Source organism: Rattus rattus, chromosome 6 (genome assembly GCF_011064425.1).
Source record: "Rattus rattus isolate New Zealand chromosome 6, Rrattus_CSIRO_v1, whole genome shotgun sequence".
Taxonomy (NCBI): domain Eukaryota; kingdom Metazoa; phylum Chordata; class Mammalia; order Rodentia; family Muridae; genus Rattus; species Rattus rattus.
In genome coordinates, this window is record NC_046159.1 from 49,883,184 (window position 1) to 49,898,809 (window position 15,626).

The 15,626-nt window shown below is 45.3% G+C and overlaps 1 protein-coding gene across 1 annotated transcript in view; it reads left to right on the forward strand.

The window, feature by feature from the left end:
* The first annotated feature begins 3,650 nt into the window (after positions 1 to 3,650).
* Positions 3,651 to 15,626, forward strand: part of Eogt (EGF domain specific O-linked N-acetylglucosamine transferase) — a 29,499-nt gene continuing 17,523 nt past the window's right edge. The window contains exons 1-7 of the mRNA XM_032906043.1: positions 3,651 to 3,738; positions 4,331 to 4,684; positions 7,050 to 7,273; positions 8,486 to 8,586; positions 9,412 to 9,520; positions 14,332 to 14,426; positions 14,984 to 15,088. Of these exons, the coding sequence (XP_032761934.1) occupies positions 4,585 to 4,684; positions 7,050 to 7,273; positions 8,486 to 8,586; positions 9,412 to 9,520; positions 14,332 to 14,426; positions 14,984 to 15,088 (734 nt within the window). The 5' untranslated portion in view covers positions 3,651 to 3,738; positions 4,331 to 4,584. The remainder of the gene's footprint in view (positions 3,739 to 4,330; positions 4,685 to 7,049; positions 7,274 to 8,485; positions 8,587 to 9,411; positions 9,521 to 14,331; positions 14,427 to 14,983; positions 15,089 to 15,626) is intronic.

The window sequence follows — 15,626 nt, forward strand, 5'->3', positions numbered from 1 at the left end:
TGTGGTGGGATGTGCCAGAGAGATGTTGAGACTTCCAAGAAAACAGAACTGCAGAAGATCCTTAGGACTTCCTAAAGCTTTCTTCCCTCACGACATCAGCTATTTCATTGTAGTGTCCTCACTTTGGCTTATCACACAATGCCGGGATCCTCACTCAACTGTTCAGTTGCTGAGGATAGCCTAGGAGGTTTTTTAATTTTCCCTGTCTTTGAAGGTAGCTCCCACTAAGGAGACACAAAATGTGTTTTGAAGTTGTTTGAGTAGTTCCTTTATGTTATATGCAGCAACTGGAGAACATTTAGGTCCGTTTCAGTTTTCAAGCATTGCTGCATATTTTTTAAATTTTGTTTTATAGTGTAACTGTCTGTATCATTCAAGATCCCTTTCCCTTTTATACCAATATCCCTTCCTTCTAGCAAACATTTTAAATATTATTTCATCCGTGAAGTCTGTTACCTGGATATGTAGACATATGTGGTGTGATGAATGGGTGTGCATTGTGTCTGTAGGTGTTTGGGGTGTATATTTGTGCCTGTGTGTGTGTGTGTGTGTGTGTGTGTGTGTGTGTGTGTGTGTGTGTGTGTATGTAGATGGTGTGTACCCCTCAAGTAAGTGATAGCATCATTTTCTAATCAGTAATGTGCAGTGTACAAAAACACCATCAGTTATAGAAAGTCCACTGAGTCATCTTTGTAGTCCATGAAGTAACACTTTGAACTGAGCTAAGGACAAAAAAAATCACTTATTATCTCAGGGGTTTGTTACAGAAACTGAAAGCTAACAAGGCTAGCTTATTCACTCAATTTTCTGCACTTGATCTTAGCCAAAAGGCCGAGAAGCAATTCACTCAATTTTCTGTTGGTGGTACTTGAGTTTATGTTAATATCATTTTATGCCAGGTGGTGGTGGCACTTGCCTTTAATCCCAGCAGTGGCATCATTGAGTTTGAGGCCTTCTTGGTCTACAGAGTTGAGTTCCAGGATAGCCAGGACTACACAGAGAAGTCCTGTCTTCAAAGATAATTTTCAAGAGTCAAAATTTAAATTTTTATGATATATTTTGAGGAAACTGGAAATAGCTATTACAGTAATATAAAACTCAGTCTCATTTTTAAATTCCATATCTTGCTTCCTATGAATCGCAGCAACTCCTTGATATGTTAGTATCTAAAAGCCCCATGTAGACAGCATGCCAGTGTGATTAGCTTATCTTTACAATTAGGCTGGTCTGTGTTTAGCAGACGTTTTACCTGCTACGTGTACTTGTTTTTAACTGTATATCATTGCACCTCAAGCTCCTTTTAAGGTTGATTTAAAATAACCATAATCGGGAGGCAAAGTTTAGAACAGAGGCAGAAGGAACACCCATTCAGAGCCTGCCCCACATGTGGCCCATACATATACCGCCCCTAAACTAGGTAAGATGCATGAAGCAATGAAGTGCAGGCTGACAGAAACCGGATGTAGATCTCTCCTGAGAGACACAGCCAGAATACAGCAAATACATAGGCGAATGCCAGCACCAAATCATTGAACTGAGAACGGGACCACCGTTGAAAGGACTGAAAGAGCTTGAAGGGGCTCAAGACCCCATATGAACAACAATGCCAAGCAACCAGAGCTTCCAGGGACTAAGCCACTACCCAAAGACTATACATGGACTGACCCTGGGCTCCAACCTCATAGGTAGCAATGAATAGCCTAGTAAGAGCACCAGTGGAAGGGGAAGCCCTTGGTCCTGCCAAGACTGAACCCCCAGTGAACATGATTGTTGGGGGATGGCGGTAATGGAGGGAGGATGGGGGAGGGGAACACCATATAGAAGGGGTGGGGGAGGGATTAGGGGAATGTTGGCCCGGAAACTGGAAAAGGGAATAACAATTGAAATGTAAATAAGAAATACCCAATTTAGTAAAGATGGAGAAAAAAATAACCATAATCACATTAGCAGCAATGGGAAAGCCATATTTCCTGAAAAATAACAAAACCAGGATAATACCAAATAGGCTGAAAAAGTCTCCTAAAGTCGCTGCTGTGGCCCCATTGCACAAATGCCGGGTTCCACTGCCTTTGCAGTGCTTACTGTGCTTACCAGAGTGCTGCTTAGTAGCTGAGTTAAGAGCACGGTACTCTTTCAGAGGACTGAGTTCAAGCCCTAGGACACACATAGCAGCTAATATTAACTCCCAACTCCACAGAGCTGATGCCTTCTTCCGTGTGTGTGTGTGTGTGTGTGTGTGTGTGTGTGTGTGTGTGCTCATATGTGTTGACATGTTATTACATGTGCCAAACATACATTAAAGAACATTACAGGTTTTTTTTAATGAATTTTTAAAGTTTTTATGTATGGTTATTTTGCGTGCCGACACATATTGGCATACTGAACAGGATATATGTTAAGCACATATATATATTAAACAATTTTATTTATATATATGAATACAAATTATATACACACACATACGCACACACATATAAAACACAGTGTCTGCTAGCTGGTCTGGAACTTGTTGCATAGATCAAGCTGGCCTCAAGCTTAAAAAGATCCACATGCCTTTGCCTCTAAAGTGCTAGCTGGGATTGAAAAAAGGCCTTCCCTGACATGTCCAGTCCATGTGTGTGTTGTATGTTACTGGGGATTGAGCCTGAGGGTCTTCCACATGTTAGGCAAGTATTCATCTCCACGGTCACTAAGTTGCCCTGGTGTCTTGAACTTTGTTTTCTCCTGCCTGAGTCTCTGGAGTAGCTAGAAATGGATGCCTGAACCACCAGTTCTGGTTTTAGTTCTCATGATAGCATCTTAAAATTTCTCTATAAGACATGCAAGCAAGCCCTGTCAATTGTATGCATCTGAGCGTGTTTATTTTGGCACCATTAATCAATATAAGCTGGGTCTTTTCATTTATTAGTATTCTATAGTAGGGTGTGAGAACAGCCAGGAGGTCAGAAAACAAAGTTAGTGAGTGGGCTCTCTCCTTCCGGGGTGTTGACTCAGGTCATCAGACTTACTTCTGCAAGCGCTTTGAAAATTCTGAGCCATTTGAATCAAAATTTAACGGTTGTCTCTACCATGCTTCCGAAGGCATGCTGGAACTGCAAGGTGCCAAGAATGGTTAAGAATGGGAGATGCGCATACATGTAATTATGATCACCTACACAAGCAGAATAGAAATAATTATGAAAGAGCAAAAACAAAAGTTAAGAGTAGCCATTGAACTTGGACAGTTCACGGACAGGTAAAATTCCCTGGAATCTACAGTATTTTCACTACCCACCAGAAAGTGCCTCGCTACATTCAGTCTCATTTGAAAATCAGGGCAACAATTGCTTAGAATGAAAAAAGCAATAAAATTACAACCCTAGGTGATGTGTAACAGCTCCGTGGTCCGCCTGCCTACTCTCTGGTGCTGGAGAGGAGCAGTCAGGGACTTGTAGCCCGGTGTCCCTGGTCCGGGAGGGGATGGAGGCGGGTGTCCTGCAAGGATCAGGCGGCGGGTCCCAGGCTGTCTCAGTCACTTTGGCTGATGGGTGTCCAACAGTGCCCTCCAGACACTTTGGTCGCTGGGTGTGGTCAGGGCATTCGGGTCCGCCCTTGAGCCCGGAGCCAAGGTGTCGTGTCTGCTCCCGGGCGCCCCCTGGCCCGACTTGGGCGCCGGAGGTTTCCGGTTCGCGGCCGCCGGCGGTGACGTCTCGTTTGCTCCCGAGCCGCCCGCGCCGCCGCTCCCTAGCCAAGCTGCAGGTGGGCCCCGCGCTGTCTCCGCCTGCTCCCGGCGGGCGCCTGCACCTCGGTGGGCCCGCAGCCGGATGCTGGGACCCTGATCCCGTCCCGCCGCCTTCAGCTGGTTACCGGAGCCGATCGGTGACCGTAGGCAAGGGAGATACCCGGCCAGGCCTGTCCTGTTCCCTAGATCCCCATGCTGGGGCGGAGTCGCTTCTCCAGATCTTCCCCGGCCGGCACACCTGGGACCCGAGCGTCTCCTAGGACAGCAGCTTCCCCAAGCAGCCGGGACAGGGGTTGGCTGCTGCTGGGTGCGAGGGGCTGACCCCACCTCACTGGGAGGGGTTGACGTTCTGCAGACAGCCGAGGATCGCCACAGAAGGGTCCCCACCTCGGCGCTTCAGGCAGCCAATCCCTGTCTGAGCTCTATCTGCTTGCCTACCTTGGGACTTGATAGTCTGAGTCCCAGAAGCACTTAACTTTTCATCTGTCCACTGCCTGCTGTGTTGCCGAGCAATGCCCTAAGCCATTCATGTGGTAGTCTAGTAACCCCACGTCTCATATTTTACGCTGTTCAGATTTTTACCTTTTTTCCCCCCTCTTCTCCTTTTAGGCCTGTGGAAATCCAATCAAGCCATACACGAGTGGAGCGCGCTTGGCCGTTTTGTGCAAGAAGACGCGGTAGCCTTGCCGAGTCTTGCCAGAGAACTCAACTCCAAGAAGGCTTTCTGCCAGGCCCTGAAGTTGTACTTTAATGCACCATAGGGAACCCAGCGTATGCAAGTGGGTACGTGCCCTCCCTTGCAAAAGCCAACTGTCTGATCTGCTTCTTTAGATTTTCCCCATGGCTAAGGGTTACTTTTTTCCATGAATGGTCAAGTTTTGTTAACCAGCAGAACGCATTGCAGAGCCGTGGATTTGGATAACCGAAATTCTGGACCTACTCTTCCTAGCAGTGATTTAGAGGGTGAGTCCAAGGGCTGGGTGGCCTGCTGTGATCCCGAGGTTGGCACTGGCCCAGGCAACCCTGGGAATCAGAGAGCAGGATTACTGAAATGAGAACCGGGAACAGCCTTTGGTCCTAGGAATGTTTTCTCTGCTAATTATCCTGTTGTTCGGGATTGAGTGATGTCGGTGTGAAGTGAACTACCTTCTTCCTGCTCGCCACTGGTGTCTGTGAGTTACTGTGTCCAGGGGCCCCTGCACTTTGACTTCACTTTGAGAGATTTAGTATTCGTTCTCTAAGGAGAATCAAGCATCCTGAGCCTGGGCCTCTGGCTAGCGATTTTCTGGTTATTTTCTCTCTTAGTAGTTCCTTTATATTAAAATAGCAACTGGTCTCTTGTAGCAAGCTTTTAAGGTGTTGCACTTTATTTCTCTGAGGTTTTAAGAATCAGCAGCTTCCGGGTGACTCCGAGGATTAAAGAGGTCCTTATTTTCATTATTAAGTAGTTATTGTTTTTATCAATATGCATCCCCCCCCCCACTACAGACAGGGTTTCTCTGTGTATCCCTGGCTGTCCTGGGACTCGCCACTGCCTGGCACTTAATATACATTTTTGAATTTTCTAAAATTGCTTGTAATTCACTGTTAGATCAAGGCCCCTTGGATTTACAAGAGTTAGCAACACAGCCTTCAGGGCCTACAATGCAAGGAACCTTTAATTACCTACTCGGCAAAGGACTTGTTCCCATGATCTTCACCCCGTTTTGACCTTATGACCCCATAGGCCTGGAACTTGAGCAGAGCATTCTATTTGTAAACATCAGCGAAGGCTGGTTTGGGAAGTCGTGTGGTCCTTACAGCCTTACAAAGGCCGGGCTTTACTATGGAATGCCCAGGGTATGTCCAGTTATCTTTTTAGAAGAGACACTGAGGGTAAGCAGCTTTGTCAATAGTGGGGCAGAGTGGTGTGAGTTTGTCGGGGATATGTAGGAGAAACTGACCCAAGAAATTTATTCTTTCCTGGGTGGGTGAGCGGAAATCCAGTAAATTCTTGGTCACTGTTATTTCTCCTAATGTTAATACTTTGTTCAGTCTTGTGTAGGAAATTTTTAAAGGAATTTTTTTTTCCCTTCTGAAGCTCTGACGATGTTAGCTTATGAGAGAAACTGACAATAAACAATTGACAGGAAAAAACAAAACCTACAAACCTTACTGTATGCCCAATAAATGTGAGAGCATGGGAGGGGCGGCGGGGGGGGGGGGGAGACAGGACAGCCGAGCCTTGTGAACAGCTTTAATAGGTGCCTGGGCGGGCGCCTGTGGAGTGGGAGGTGGTTCAGGCTAGGGAGAGCCGACGCCAGAGAGTGTGTGCAGCTACCTGAGTTGTCTTGCTATCTACAAGGATACAAACGTATGCAGTCCTCTTTCTTGGGCACACAAAGGGATGATATGAGATAGAGAGACCCATGTCTGCATCCACTGCTTACTAATGAACATAGATGCAAATTTCCTCCTTCCTTCCTTCCTTCCTTCCTTCCTTCCTTCCTCTCTCTCTCTCTCTCTCTCTCTCTCTCTCTCTCTCTCTCTCTCTCTCTCTCCCATTCTTTCTTCCTTTTCTTCCTCTCTTTCTTTTTTCAGTTTTACAAGACAATAGTATTTTGGGGCCATCCCTGGACCTGAGAAGTTCTTCGGTCTCTGAATAATCAACTCTGAAATGTGCAAAGTTGGAGTGGGATATATTCCCACACTTGAATGAATACCTTGCCCCTAGCACAGTGCTTGGCACATAGCGAGTCCTCAATAAATATTTGGTGAACAAAGGAACATGATTTGGTGACGTAGCAAAATATGGAGTAATCCTACTTAGCAATTTAGCTTTTAAAGGGGGTTTATTTATTTACTGCACCATACTGGGGACTGAGCACAGGACCTCTTGTGTGCTAGACAGGGACACTACCACTGAGCTACATTCCCAACTCTAAAAATGGCTTTAAAAACTTTTAAACAATCTACTGCTTTAAATTTATTCCTTGGGGATTTCACAACACATCCGGTGTATTTCAAAAGTGTTCACTCCCAACAACTTCAATCCCCCGTCTCCTAAGGGGAAATGTAGACCTGGCTGTCTTTGAACTCACAGAGATCCTTCTTCCTCTGCCCAAGTGCTGGAGTAAGGTGTTTGCCACCACTCCTGTCTGAAGGGGCTTTCTTTTTTCGAGACAGGATTTCTCTGTGTAGCTCTGGCTGTCCTGGAACTCATTCTGTAGACCAGGCTGGCCTCCAAGTCACAGAGGGAGTTTCCTGCTCCTGCCTCCTGAGTGCTGGGATGAAAGGCGAGCACCAGGGCCCAAGTTCTTAATGAAGATGTTTGCACTTGGATCTCTAGGTCTGCAGGTTGCTATGTTAATGCTGCTTGCCTTTGGAGTACTGCTTCATGAAGTCCCCCTGAGTGGCCAGGATGAGGCTCATCCTGAGGCTGACAATGTGCCTGGCGAAGCCCTCTATGACTACTCCAGCCTCCGTCTCCCAGAGGAGCACATTCCCTTCTTCCTGCACAGTAACAAGCATGTTGCCTCTGTGTGCAGGGAGGATTCCTACTGTCCGTATAAGGTAGCGCTTATCTTCTCTGTAGCCATTTTCTTGTGTTTAGCATGCTATGTTTTTGTTCGTTTTAGTATTTGCATCCTTATAGTTTTAAAGTTAATTTTTTGAGGTTAGCCTACAGAGGTGAGGATGGCGCTGCCCTGTGATGTTCTCTCATTCATACAGGGATGCGTTTCATGATGGCACTGTCTTAAGTATGTTCGTACCTCGCTCTCATTCATTCAGGGGTGCGGCTTAGGCTGGCTTGTTACTCTGCTTCGTAAGCCACAGCTGAAGCTGGACTTCTCCCTTCACCAAGAGACTATCACTGTTTTCATTACATGTAATATTCCGAAGGGATGATAATTGGCTTACAACCATAGCCCACTCACAAGAAGGAAACCTATCATTAAAACCACTGAGAAAATTGACTGAGCAGCTTAAGCTATCTATGGTTTCTGAAAGGTGGATGAGACTGTGGGAGGAAAAGAACATTTTCTCAAAGTGAAGAATGTCACACCTCTCCTTTCTGCCCTTAGGAGGCTTCTTAGCCGTTCCTTTCAGCAGTCACACCTCAGCCTTGGCTCTAATTGAGTGAGACTGTGAGCTTGGAAAGGCCTCAAACGGAACCCATTAAGACATCTCCGGAGGCCTTAGAGATCAAAGCGGACCATTGTAAGACGCTTCCTTTCCCATGGTGCTGGCACCGGAAGCATATGGAATCTGACCAGCGTGGCTCCTGGGCCTTGCAAAAGGGCCCTGGCCTCCAGGGCTGGAGAGCTCTGACCTTGTGCTGCTTCTGCTGATCTTGATTGATGACCGAAGTCACCCAGCCATCCTTTTCTTGGAATTCTTTTAGTAACAGAAATTCCAAAGGATATGTTTCTCCCTACCCCCCAACCCCCGTAGTTACTGGTTATAGAATCTGTTTGCTTTCTGAGGATGACAGGGGACAGCATCTTAAGATACCTCAGGAAATCCTAATTCAGGTTGTCTTTGGCGGTCCAGCTGAAGCCTGGACTTAGGTTATGGAGCAGACACGAAGGAGTGAATAAAGACACTTGTGGAGGCTCTTGAGCCTGCCCCTCTCAGAATGTTATGATATATGGATATACACCGTTAGATATATGTGTGTACCATTAAACATACATGTGAACGTTCTGTCACGAATGGTCAGAGTGTCTCTCTCACCATCAGAAGAAATGAGTCTATTCTAAATGTACACATTTCATGTTCTAGAGACACTTAGAGAGTCTAAACTCCTGCTGGGGGTATGAGAAGTCCTGCACACCAGAGTCTAGATTTGGCTCCCCCATTTGCAGCTATGTGGACTTGGGATGGTAAGTCTCCTTCCGGAAGCCCCTCCTCACTTCTCAGTTCTTTGAATTGCATCTTGATTGTGCCCTAGTTCCCGGCTAGACTCTCAGGAGAGACTAAGTCCTGCAGATGCTAATATGCACATCCAGAGAGGAATATCTGTTATTTCTTCTGTCTTGGGAGAAACATCATTGACTATAGAAACACCTCCCCACCCCCATATGCTAGGAAGATGTATGCTCAGGAGATAATAGTATCGGTAGTTCCTTACAGATTCTGAAAGAATAGCTATCCACACTCAAGGAAAAGTTGAATATTCTAGCACATACATGTTTCGTTGGTAAAGAGAACAGAGTAAATAATACTGTCTTGTCTTCGGGTACAGATGACCCTAACTTCATAGATTTCTGTTGTATTATAAAGGAATAGTATGTGAATGACTCTTTTGGTACCTTTTATGTACGCAGTGATAACTTGCCAGGGTATGGGAGGCATAATGGCATACCTTAAAACATAAAATAACAATAGATTTCTAGCAACTTAGTCAATAGAAAGTCTAAGGCCAGAAAAAAAGAAAGTAGGTGAAGGCGGGGTGGAGTGGAAAGATGGCTTAGCGGTTAAGAGCGCCTGTTGCTCGTTGTAGAGGTCCTGGGTCCAGTTCCCAGCTCCTACATGGTGGTTCACAGACATCAATAACTTCAGTTCCGGGGGATCTGATGCCTTCTGTCGTCTGGGCACCAGGCATTCCTATGGCGGCACATATATACATGCAGGCAGAATGCTAATATACATAAAATAAAATTTAAAAGGAAAGGAAAAAGTTTTAAAATCCCTTTCTTTGCAAATAGGACCGACACCCTGGAGTCAGCCCAGGACATGTTCTGGAAACAAGCTGACTTCGGATATGCTCGGGAGCGACTGGAGGAGATACGAATGTTCTGCCGGCCAGAGGGAGCGGTGAGTGTCCAGCTGGTGTATTATTTGTTTTATTATTTATCTTGGAACAGAAAGAAAAGGTGGCTCAATAACACAGAATCTCTCTGTAGCCCAGGCTGACCCCAGACCCCTAGTCTTTCTGCTTCCTCATCTTTGGTCCTGGACCCACAAGCAGAGACTGTAAGTGGAGTTGTTACAGTCAGTGCCTGGGCCCAGAACAGCTCTAACAAGCTAGGCTTGGCCCACGTACCATCCACAGAATGAAAACAGACAAGTACTAGTAAAAAAAAAAAGTGGAGAAGGAAGATTTATTCTGTGCTGCTCTCATTGGGAAAGGAAAGGGAATAAAGTAATTTATCGACTCCCTCAAGAACTCCCCCAACTCTATCCCCCAAGCACTACCCACAGCCTATCTTCAGGGTGCTCTGTGAGTCTGAGGTTTAGGTTGAGGGCAATAGGTATTTGTCACACAGCAGTACCAGTTGGAGTGTGGCCCTGCCTGTCACTCACCCATCCTTGTGTTGGCCGCAGTCTTGCCTCCAGAGTGGTCTGACAAGTTGTGAAAACTATGGGAAATGTCCTCTTAGGAGAAGTAACCACCCTCAACTCCAGCCCCATCCCCCATCTCCACCCCATCCCCTATTCCCCCAACCCCCTCATCCCATCCCCCAATTCAACCCTTATCCCTCCATCCCACTCCATCCCCCCATCCATGGGCTGGCACCTGACTTCAGCCCTTTTCTTTTGTAGACATGAAGTTCCTGAGGAAATGCCAGTTCCTTGGGGACTATTGTTTCAATAATCTGAGAGGCGCAGAGGAGAATGAACTTCTTCATTCCTGACAGGATGGTCATAGCGCCACGGCACCCAGCTGGGGAATCGTGCTCTTTGTTCCCAAATAGGTCATTTTGTTTCCTCTGAAAGGCCCACCTTCCTCTCCACACGTGTATCAGATAGTGATATTTTGAGGCGCTTAAAATATTTTTAGATTTAGACCTCCCTGCAGCACACGGCGAAGAAGAGAAATCTCGTCTTTACAGACTCTTTGTCAGTTCGTTTAGGACAGGTGCCGGGGCTGCACCATTACTGGTGTGCATTTGTTTACTCTTGTGTGCAGCTCAGTTTGAGTGACGTCGTTATTAGTACAGCAGGGCAGACAGACGGATACAGTTTTCAAAAAGAAAAAATAGGGCCCTCAGAAAAAGTAACCAGCTTTCCCAAGGCTATACAGCCGTCTTGTGAAATCATACGATACTTAGAATTGAAAGGCATGCATGTGTGTGTGTGTGTGTGTGTGTGTGTGTGTGTGTGTGTGTGTGTGTGCACGCGCACATCTCAGCAATTCATGTCATACGCCAGTGGGTCGGACACATACACTACCGGGGAGTAGTTTTTAAGTAGTAGATGTGAAAGTAGGTCTTTGACTACAGAGTTCAGATCCTGACTCTTGGGTGAGGTCTTCAGTCTGTAGCAGACGTCTCATTCTTCAGCCGTAAAGCCATGTATGTTAACTTCACGGCACGCGGTTCTGTATATAAAAATTCTCAGCACAGGACCTGGCTAAGGACCTGAGTTGTAATTCCCAGCGTCCATGCAACAAACCAACAAACCTGAATGTGGCCATCCACGGTCTGTAACCCTACGGTACTGTGGGGTGCAGAGGACAGCGCTGGAGCTTGCCGGGCACCAGCCTCACTCCAGGTTTAGTGAGAGACGCTCTCTTGAGGATGCAAAGAGAGAGTGATAGAGCAGGAAATGGTGTATGCTCCTCTGGCTTCTCTGTAAGTGTGTGCAAGGGAGCATGGCCCTTGTACATGCACATACAGCACACCCACCAAATTGAATACATGCTCTGTAGTGCTCGTAGGGGTGCCGTCTTCGGGATGTCAGTTGTACGAAAGGAGATGAAGGCTACGGTTGGGAGTCATAGACACAGGCACCTGTAATAGTCATTTTGTCTTAGCTCACTTGGCTTCAGTCTAGCTTCTCCTGTGGAAAGGCCACGGGGCGGAGTGTGTGTGTGTGTGTGTGTGTGTGTGTGTGTGTGTGTGTGTGTGTGAGTGACTCCACCTTGCATAGTTCTCTCATAGTAGTTTGTAGAGTGCTTTCCTGGACATCATGTGCCTTGCTGGGTACCATGCCATCAGTGTATGACTCCTTCCCTTAGTTCTTTGAGATGAGAAGAGTGGAGATAGAGACTGGAGATCGAAGATCAAGGTCCTCCAGACGGCACCTGTCCTCGATCACTATGGGGTAGAAGAAAGGAAGAGATCTTTGTGGTCTCCTTTAGAATGGGCCTACGTTAGCGAGTGTTCCTACTGCAGTCACCAAAATAACTGACAAGAAGCAGCTAAGTTTATGTTGGCTCACAGTTTGCAGGGATTCAGTCTATCGCAGCCAGGAAGGCATAGAGGTGATCACATTGCTTCAGCTTTCAGGAAGCAGAGAGGGGGTGGACAGGGCTATCAAGTCTCTGGATGTCTTCAGAGTGACCTACTACGACCAGACTCTCGGACTGCCAATAGTATAAATAATGACACGAGACTTCTATATAGCTTAAAGCTTAGCCTTTTGCTCGGCAGTCTCCCCACTAGCTCATCTAACTTAACCTGGCTCTCTCACCCACAACCCCCTACATGGCTAATTCAATATACCTTCCTTTGTTCTGCGTTGGTCTATCTGTTGTGTCTGCTCTTGAATCACCCCCACCCCTTTTATTCTCCCAGCGTATCTCTGTCTCTGTCTCTCTGAAGTCCCACCCCCTATTTACTGCCCTGGTTGAACATCAGCTCTTTATTACAACCAATCAGCATCAAGATTAATCTTTGATCCACTTCTAGATTGACTTTAGGCAGGTAAGTAAGGACGTATATTTAGAAAATAGAAAACTCTGGTGATGGGACATAGGAGTGACTATTCCAAAAATCCTGCCAGTATTTAGCTGTCTACCAGTACAGAAGTAACTATTGAGAATACAGAGACACACCTACATACAAACTAAAAAAAGGTTATCCCCACAACCTATTCCTCCTGTGAGTCTTCCTCTCCCATAGGTTCCAGTTTTCCCAAATGGCAACCAGTGGTTCAAATACTAAGTCTGTTTTCCAACCAGAACAGGTACTAGTATGTATGAAGACTCCCTCTCATAACCTCAAAGAGTTCCACCACCTACTACCCTCACATTGATAGCTGGGATTGAAGATTCATTAATCTTTATATTTATGTATTTATATTTACTTATTGATTATGTGCCTGCATGGCGTGAGAGGTCGGAAGACACCGTACAAGAGTTAGTTCTCTACTTCCACCATGACAGTTTTCTCTTTCCTCACATCACCAAGTTTAGCTGCAAGCGCCTTTACCCCTTGAGCAGCTCACCATGCAAGAGTTAGGGCTTCAACATGAACTTTTTTTCAGAAATGCAAACATTCAGTTCACTGTGATTTTTTTTTTTTTTACTGACTCGATTCACAAACACTAACCAGGTTAAGAGTTAAGATGCAGACCCCTCATTCATTGGGAGTTTTAGGGAAAACAATTAAATGGGGTTTAATCCCTCAAGGAAACCCAGAGCAGAAGTTCTTGAAGTGCCTTCTTTTTCAGCGCATGGTAGCTTGGTTAAAGCAGAAGCAGGCTGTGGCTGTTGACCTTCCAACTGTCTCACCCAGGTAGAGCAGCCATTGACAGGGGGTTGTGCACAGTTTAGGGAACCGTTTGCTGGAGCGCCTCACACTTGACTTGGCAAGCTGCCTGTTCACACTTGTGTTCGGGTGTCTCTTACCTGTGCGGCCTTCCTGTTCCCTTTGGCTCCTCCTCAGACAAGGCCTTATTTATTTTTTTCATTAGCAGTTAGGGGTAGAAGTAGTTCTTAGGAAATTTTCTTTTATTTTCTTTTTCTTTTTTTTTGGTGGGAGGTGGAGAGTGCAGTGAATCATATATAATCCTTGGCTTTAAAACACAAGGGCTGATGAGGTGGCTTTGTGGGTGAAAGGCACTCGATCCCAGGCCTGACAACCTGAGTTCAGTCCCGGGCATCCATATGGTAGAAGGAATAAACTGACTGTTGCAAGTTCTGATCTCTACGTATGCAAAGGAGCACATGCACATATGCACCTAAACATATTCAGTAAAAGCTTTTTCTTTTTCTGAATGAAGCAGTGTGGTGATACGTGTCTGTGTTCCTAGGACTTAGAGGCTGAAGCAGGAGGGAGATCCAGAGTTTGAGGATAGCCTGAGCTACATGATGAGACCCTGTCATTCATACACACACACACACACACACACACACACACACACACACACACACACACACACACATATATATACATACACACATGTATACATATATATACATATAACTCATATACGTATGTATATATGTATATGTGTATATATGTATATGTGTATATATGTGTATATGTATAGTGTATACATGTATGTATATATATATATGTCACTTCAAATATACATAATGTGTATATATTCTCTCTCTCTCCTATATATATATATATATATACACACACACATATACATACACACACACACACAGGGTCTCACTATGTAGCTCGGACTAGCCTCAAATATTTATGTGCATATGTGTAATACGCATATTTTAGGTGGTAAGTTAGAGCATTTTGGAAATCTTCTTAGTAAGCTACATGTATGGAGACATTCAGAAGTACCCTTGACAGACTGTTGGAAAGGAAAGCTCAGCCCAGGAGCAGTGTAGAACTCGCTCCGCTCGGGGTCCCACCAGCACTGCCAGCACAGTGAGGCCTCAGTGCCAATCCTGTTCCCAGCTGACTGTTCTCCTCCCCTCAATTGTATTTCAGAGCGACTCAAGTCTGCTTTGCTCTCGTTACCTTCAGTATTGTAGAGCTACTGGTCTGTACCTGGACTTAAGAAACATCAAGAGAAACCATGACAGGTACTTCTGTGTGGCCCCTGTTAAAGCTGATGGCACTCTGAAATGCGCCCAGGTGCAGGGCTATGTCTTGGGCTGGCTTTGTGGTAAAATGGTTGAAGGGTTAGGGAGTGGGTGAGGAGTAGGTGTCCCAGGTCCTTTACCTGATGACCACACTGTTGATTTGGGTCGTGGGTATATTGGGTTCCCTGTAAGATATTTTTAAGGTAAATTATGCAGCACTTGCTTGTAAGTTAAATTCCAAAGAGGGGCTTGGGGGTGTGGTTCTATTGTACTCTGCCTGTACTGTATAAACCCGGCATGGTGATACATGCTTGCAATCTTAGCATTCAGTCGGTGGAGGCAGGAGGATAAGGAAGTTCATGGTCCTCTTGTGCTACACAGAAAATTTATTTTCTTTTCAGTACGCTTGAAAAGAAAATAAATAAATCCTTTAAAAAATGTTGAAAATGTTTCAATGAAATTAGTTTCAACCCAGCAACTTGAGTCATGAGAAAATTTTCCAGCTCGCTTATTTATTTATTTATTTATTTATTTATTTATTTATTTAAATTCACTAGATTCAAGGAAGATTTTCTTCAGGGTGGTGATATTGGAGGATACTGTAAACTTGACCGTCATGCACTGGTGTCTGAAGGTCAGCGCAAAAGCCCTCTGCAGTCTTGGTAACATGATTTTGTTTCCTAAAAATGTCTCTAAAGTATTTGTGTTTGTTTTGGTGCTTGTAGACTTTATTTTATTTTATTTAAAGATTTCTTTTATGTATATGAGCACACTGTAGCTGTCTTCAGACAACACCAGAAGAGGGCACTGGATCCAATTACAGAAGGTTGTGAGCCACCATGTGGATGCTGGGAATTGAACTCAGGACCTCTTAGTCAGTGCTCTTAACCGCTGAGCCATCTCTCCAGCCCTCACGCTCATAGATTTTGGATGGGACTCTAAAATGGAAAAAGCTACCTGATTTGTACAGGCTTAAGCTTCTGTGGAGTGGCGGGGGCAGATGAATCCCTCAGTTTAAGCGGAACTGAATATTGGTCTATGAAAATTTAAAAAGTGGGTATTAGAATTTGCTGTTCGTAAATGAGAGGAAAAGTATTTGACACGATGTATCATTAACTCACCCACATTTTGTAAATGTGCTACCCTCCGGCGTGAACTTTGGTTGATGAGAAAGTGAGCTCACCCATGTAACTTTTGTTC